The following is a 7,061-nucleotide window of genomic DNA, read 5'->3' on the forward strand; positions in this document are numbered from 1 at the left end:
AAAAAAAAAAAAAAAAAAAAAAAAAAAAAAAAAAAAAAAAAAACGAAAAAAAATCTAGAAAAAAGAAAGAATTATTATAGAATCATGAGAAATTGAGGAAAAGCAAGAGAAACTCCTGAGAGGAAGTGGCTTTCTAAGAGAGGAAAATGCTATGAAACTTCCTTCTCTAGAGTTTTTATAGAACCATGGCAGGAACTAGACAAAGGCTGAGGTAGTTGCTAAAAGGCTGGTTAGCTCTGTAGGCTATCATGGGCAGAGCCAACAGACACCCCATTTGTACCATGAATGCTCTCTGGATAGATGCTCCTGTTCCTAGGCTGCCCACCCAGCTTGAGGCGGTTGAAACTCCTTTCTGTCCTGCTATGTAGCCCTGGCTGTCCTAGAATACACTCTGTGGACCAGGATGGCCTCAAACTCACAGAAATCTACCCACTTCTGCCTCCCAGGTGCTGGGATCAAAGCTATGCACCATTATGCCTGTAGTTTCTCTTATTTGAATGGCCTTGAACTCATGGAGACCCCAGTGCTGGCATGAAAGGGGTTGCAACCATGGCTGGCTTAGTCTAGTGTTTTGCCTGTGGCCCTGTGTATGCACCACCTGCACACAGTGCCAGAGGAAGATAGAAGAGGGTGTGTGTGCTGGGTGAGGGCAGGCCCAGGGGCTGTCTCTAGATATGGCTGCTGTGTAGGATTTTCACATACGAAGCTGAGAAGAGAAACTGCAGGACAGTCAGGACTTGGGCTCCTGGAACCCAGGGTCTTGTGCCTGCTCTGCAGGTGCCCCTACACCCAGCTCCCAGACGGGTGTCTTCAGCTTGTTTCCACCTTCAGTAAACTGCACAGCCCTTTCCAAAGCCCTTCCACACCTGGACTCCCACAGTCCCTGTTTATTTAATGTGTACTAGTGTTTCTATGCACACATGTGTACAATGCGCATGCCTAGTGCTCATGGGGATCAGAAGGATCCCCTGGAACTGGAGTGCTATAGTGGGTGTTGGGAATAGAACCCAGGTCCTCTGCAAGAGCAGTAAGTGCTCTTAACTGCTGAGCCATCTCTCCAGCCCTGATGGTCTCCATCTTGTAGGAAGCTCATGGATGGAAATTGACCTTTTGAAAGTTAAACAACTATCTAGTCAGAAGCTAGGTGTGGTGTGTGTGTGTGTGTGTGTGTGTGTGTGTGTGTGTGTGTGTGTGTGGTGTGTTTTAGAATGTCAGAGCCAAATCACGTTGTCATAGCCCAGTGGACATATGAGCAGGCCGTGACCCAGAGAAAACAACTCAGGAGGCCCAGTGAGAATTTGTGCTGGAGACAGCGTTGGACCTTAAGTCTCTGACTTCCAGACCTGCCTCTTCATAGCTTCCTGGTCATGGAAAGTAACACCATCTTTTCTACCTTGTTCCAGGGAAGCCGCCGGTTCCTGAGAGCACATCTCCCCTCCCAACCTTCCCAGAGGCTGTGAAGCCAGGGCCTGGGCCTGTGGCTACTTCTAGAAGAAACCTCAAGTATGAACAGGAGAAGGGCCAGCCTATGAAGCCACACTCCTTTCTGGGTGCAGGTGCTCCCCTTTTCTTCCTCCTCCTCTTCTGAGTTTTAGATTTATTCATTTTTAATTTATGTGTATGGGTGTTTTGCCTGACAGTGCATATGGACTACTTGTGTACAGTGCCCGTGGAGGCAAAAGAGACCATCAGATTCCCTGGGATTCCCTGGGGATGGTGGTGTATCACTGTGTGGGTGCTGGGATCAAGCCCAGAGCCTCCTCAAGAGCAACCAGTGCTCTTAATTGTTGAGCCATCTTTTCAGACCCATGAGTATTATTTTTTTCTTTTGGGGGCATGGTGTGTATGTATACATCAAAGCACACTGCACAGTGAGTTAGAAAAGGGGAAACAGGTGAGGTGGTGTATGTGTGCAATCCCAGCTATGTGAGCGTCTGAGGCAGGAGGATCTTGATTTCAACTCTATTCTGGGCTATGTACCTGGGTGGCTGTAATCGAGCTTTACTCAAGGAGCTGAGGTCAGGGGTCCCTGTGGCCCATGGCAGAATGTCTGTTTGGTATGCACAGGGCCTGGCTTCAATTTTCAGCACTCCAAACCCCCCAGACCATAAACGTGTTATGTAGTGGTGGTCTTTGCTACTTTGTGGGTTCTTCTTCCTACCCTTTATCCCCCAACACCCCCACCCCAGTTTTACCCCCATCACTAGATAGGAGGGAAAGAAGGATAGAGGGGGAAGGAGACCCATGAATCTAATTTCTATCCTCTTTGAGCATGACTACTCACAAACTGCAACCAACCCTCCTGAGTGACCAACAGCCACCACCCCCACCTCTCGGGGCTGTAGAATTTATATACCTTCTGAAAAATTCCCAGAATTCCAAATGTCACACAATCGCAGAAACTATCTGCAGCTGGCAAAACCATGCCTCTGCTAGAGCCTGAGGCAAATCATAGTCAGTTGCTGCCACGCAGCCTGGTATCTTCACACCTGGGATTAAAACAAAAACATATATTTCTGTGTTTTTTTTAAAAGACTTATTTATTTTATTTATATGAATACACTGTAGCTGTCTTCAGACATACCAGAAGAGAGCATCAGATCCTATTATAGATGGTTGGGAGCTACCATGTGGTTGCTGGGAATTGAACTCAGGACCTCTGGAAGAGAAGTCAGTGCTTTACCACTGAGCCACTCCTTCTCCCATCATTTTCAGCAAAAGGAGAAATAAGGATTTGCTCTAGGTGACTTAAATCATGGAATTTGAGCACTCCTGCCTCCCCCATACAGCATACACTGCTGTCCCAGAGCCTTGCAGAGCACATTGCATGTGTGTTCAGCCTCTCATGCTCAGGCTAGAGCATCAGCCTAACAGATGACAAGGGGACACCTAGCAATGACTTCCCAGGGGCTCACTTCTCATCTTTGTAGCCTCTGGCCTGCAAGCTTAAGATCCCAGACCCATTCAGCTCACTGAGGAGCCTGAAGCTACCCAGCCCTGCATGGAGAAGTCACGGTTAGGAGCTTGGGCCTGAGGCTGATCAACTGGTGCTTAAATTCCCTCTCAGCCCCCTCATTTCTGAGTCCCTCCATCTGTAAATGGGTAAGAACAGAGCCCATTGCATCCTATTGCAGAGAATCAGGGACCTCAGCTGGGTAGAAGCAGAGGCAGGGGGATGAATGCAAATTCCAGGACAACATGGTTTCTTATGGGGGTCTCTGCAAATATCAGAGCTAGTAACCATATAGATCTGTGTGAGGGAACAAGGAAATCCAATTAAAAACAACCCCATAGCCAGTAGAAAGGTGTGCAAAACAACTGTCCATGGAATCCACAGCTGGGCAAGAAAATTGTTTTACTTCCCTCAGCTGTTTGTTTGTTTGTTCTGTTTTGTTTTGTTTTTTGTTTGTTTTTTTTCGAGACAGGGTTTCTCTGTATAGCCCTGGCTGTCCTGGAACTCACTCTGTAGACCAGGCTGGCCTCGAACTCAGAAATCCACCTGCCTCTGCCTCCCAAGTGCTGGGATTAAAGGCGTGCGCCACCACCACCACCCAGCTCCTCAGCTGTTTCTTACTTTCTTGCTATATAGTAATAAAAGACCATGTCATCCCTTTCCCATAGCGAGAAGCAAGTTTTACAGTGGCAAAGGCAGATGTTAGCACCTCATGGCCCATTATCCTGTTCTTACCTCACCTCAGGCCACTAGGATCTCCCAGGCATTCCAGAGCAACAGGTCCGTGGCCCTTACCGGATGCCTGGCTCCATGTTATGCTTCTTTAGTCATCACGGAGGATGTATGTGAATGGTTGCTCAGGTCCGAGTACTTGGAAGAATAGCACAGTTCATTTCTGTGCAGGCAGCACCACAGGGCCATCAGGTCAGGGCAGGCTGTCACGTCCTCACAGATTCTAGCTGGGCAGTGGAAAGAAAGAGAGAGAGAGAGAGAGAAAGAGAGAGAGAGAGAAAGAGAGAGACAGACAGAGACAGAGAGAGAGAAACAGAGAGAGAGAGACAGAGAGAGACAAAGAGAGAGAGAGAGAAAGAAGAAGGAAGGAAGGAAGGAGGAGAGAAAGTATGGATTCTATAGATTAAAGGGCTAGGGGAGGATCTAGTGGGGTCTAAGTCACACCTGGAGTCAGCCTGTGGGCACAAAGACCTTGTGTCCTCTATAGTTTCTATATCCAGTTCCAAAGCCAGGGTTGCATAGTGAGACCCCATCTCAAAAAAGGTAGAGAAGGAAAGGTGTGTGTGTAGGTGGTCCAGCACTTGACACTAGGCCAAGGACTATTTCCTGTAACTAAAGATACTGAAGGAAAGGGGAGAATGTGCTGACCTGTGAACACCAATTCCTGACAGGTAAGGGGTCCTCAGACCTGTGCCAAACTGCTATTCCTTTGTCTAAGGAAGGAAGATAATGAGAGGGGAGGTTGGAGAGGAGTGGGGACATGCCAGGGCCTCTCCGTACTTTCACCATTAGCCTGTGTATGGCTCACTTTCTTGAGTGGCCCTGGGGAGCAGGTGTGCCGGGGCTACTGGGCTTGTCCCTGCAGCCCCTCCCACAGAAGCGGAAGTCACTCTTCTATTTTTGTACTTGAAGCAGGAGGGATTATTCTTTCCATTGATCACTGAGGCCATTCAGCCCTGGGAAAGCCCCAGATTCCAGACCCGTGTGCTGTCCAGGGAAGCTGCTGTTTGAGGATGTTTTTTAGGGGAAAGGTTTGGGCACTTGGAGGGTTGTATTTTGAGGACTTTTATGTGGAGATGAATGGGTTCCGCTGTGTATCCCTGACCTTCCATGAACTTGTGCAGTGCTTGGCAGGCAGGAAGACACACGCTAGGCCCTCTGTGATCCACTGTGGCAACACTGTATGTAGTGTGTGTAGTGTTTGTGGTTCGTGTGTGTGCATGTGTGTGTGTGTGTGTGTGTGTGTGTATGTGGTGTATATTGTGTGTGTGGTATGGTATGGGATGTGTGTGTGATGCGTGGAGTTTGGTGTGGTTTATGGGTGTGTGGGGGGTGTGTGTTTGTGTGGGGTGTATGTTCTGTGTGTGGTATGTGCTGTAGTATGTGTAGTTTCTTATCAAAAATCTGCAGTGTCCATACAGACATGGAAAGCAGTGCATTGAAGGCTCTGTGCTGCTGTCCAGGCTGCACGCATGGTTCATGGTTAGTTACTTCATCTACTACTTGTGCTACTCTGCCTTGCTCAGCCATCTGGGGAAGCCTCAGACAGTTCTTTTAACACATTTAAAAATGGAAAATCCTGCCGGATGGTGGCCCTTATGAGAGTCCCAGCTCTCATTAAGCAAAGGCAGCCTGGTCTACAGAGAGAGCTCCGGGATAGCCAGAGCTACACAGAGGAAACCCTGTCTCAAAAAACAAAAACAAGGGCTGGAGAGATGACTCAGAGGTTAAAAGCACTGGCTGCCCTTCCAGAGGTCCTGAGTTCAATTCCCAGCAACCACATGGTGTGGCTAACAACCACCTATAAGCAGATCTGGTCCTCTGCTGTATACTCAATCAATTAATCAATCAATCAATCAATCAATCAATCAATCTTTAAAAACCCAAAACCAATAACAAGCAAACCAACCCACACTAGTAGACCATTCATGCTTCCATCGGCCAGTTTCAGTGATGATCAAACTTCTGGTGACCCAGTGGCCACTGAGGGGTTGGTTCCAGGACTCCAGGAGGGTACCAGAGTCTTAGGATACCCGAGACCCTTCTCCAAGGTAGCATGATAGGTGCTTGAGTCATCCCTGGTTACTGGTACCCATGGGATGAAGGTGCTAACTAACTGTGCCTGGGTATTTACCGAGTGAGTGCTGAGCCTCCCCCGCCTCCCCTCCCCAGTACCCTTAATTTCCCCAGTCCTTCAGGCCATCCCCAGTGGAATGCTTGTGTGACCTCTTCTCTTCTGCTCTTGTCCTTACTTTCCCCTGGGCCTCTGGGAGTGCTTGGTGAACAGCCTCTGCTGTGAACCACAGTGGAGGTTTCTCTGTGTCCCCTAACAGGCAGTGGGACAGCACAGGGGCATCCCCCATCCTGTGACCTGGACTGCCTAAGACATCTCCCACTTCCTGGTCTCCTCCTGTCATTCAAATGATAAGTTGCACCTGTTGCAAGATGTCACCAGGCTTGAGTGAAATGACACCCATGGAGCTTGTCAGCTGGCACGTGGTGTCAGGTGGTGACAGCACTGACCGAGGGAGAAGGGTGTTTCTGGATGAGTCCCAGGCAGAGTGTTGACCCTGTTGTCCTTTCCAGGGACCACCACGGCTGGGGCCCAGCAGCAGGCCTCATGTCAGCAGCCATGTGAGGGGGATGCTCCTTGTTCTCTGAAACCTGACGTCCCTGTCTCTCCCCAGTCTAAGGTAACCCACCCTTTGCTTCTATCCCAGTTGTGTTAAAAAACAGTTTCTTCATTCCCTGAGACCAGTGTGGGGGTGGGGAGGACAAGGGATCCATGGGCGTCTCTCCAAGCTTCTGAGACTAAGGATACTCATCAGCAAAATGAGAGGTGTGTGCTGCACTGAGTTTGGGGGTCTTGGTGGGTTGTATCTTTGGGGCATTATTCAGGGCCTAACGAAGCACCCTAGTACTGAGTCCTAACTCAGGCCCGAATTCATGTTTGCCACATTGGGCATTGACCCAGGGCCCTCTGCATTTAACCACTGAACCATAACTACACCCCTGGAGTAGTGGCCCTTTAATCCCAGCACTTGGGAGGCAGAGGTGGGCAGTTCTGTGTGAGTTAGAGACTAGTGTGGTATACACAGTGAGTTCAAGACCAGCAGAGTGACATAGTTTTGTTTTTTAAAGATGTCAAAAGTTTTTATGTTCTTGAGGAGTTGGGGGTTTGGGCTTGTCCCTGGGGGAGAAAGCAGCAACTCCTAGGCTGTTTAATAAATATCCTCTGTAACTTAGTCATGTTCAGAGATGGTTGAGTCATTAAGGACCTTTAGGGACAGTTGGAGGACAGGCGGGCAGGTGGAGGTTAGCCTGGTCTGCAATGTGTGCTCCAGGCCAGCCAGGGGTACATAGGGAAACTGGGTCT

The 7,061-nt window shown here is 48.9% G+C and overlaps 1 protein-coding gene across 3 annotated transcripts in view; it reads left to right on the plus strand.

The window, feature by feature from the left end:
* Irak2 (interleukin 1 receptor associated kinase 2) overlaps positions 1 to 7,061 on the plus strand; it is a 59,289-nt gene that overhangs the window by 28,086 nt on the left and 24,142 nt on the right. For all 3 annotated transcript variants that reach the window (XM_031382941.1, XM_031382942.1, XM_031382944.1), the window contains exons 3-4: positions 1,404 to 1,556; positions 6,272 to 6,378. In XM_031382941.1, coding sequence (XP_031238801.1) covers positions 1,404 to 1,556; positions 6,272 to 6,378 — 260 coding nt within the window. The remainder of the gene's footprint in view (positions 1 to 1,403; positions 1,557 to 6,271; positions 6,379 to 7,061) is intronic.

This window comes from Mastomys coucha, unplaced genomic scaffold (assembly GCF_008632895.1).
Source record: "Mastomys coucha isolate ucsf_1 unplaced genomic scaffold, UCSF_Mcou_1 pScaffold20, whole genome shotgun sequence".
Taxonomy (NCBI): Eukaryota; Metazoa; Chordata; class Mammalia; order Rodentia; family Muridae; genus Mastomys; species Mastomys coucha.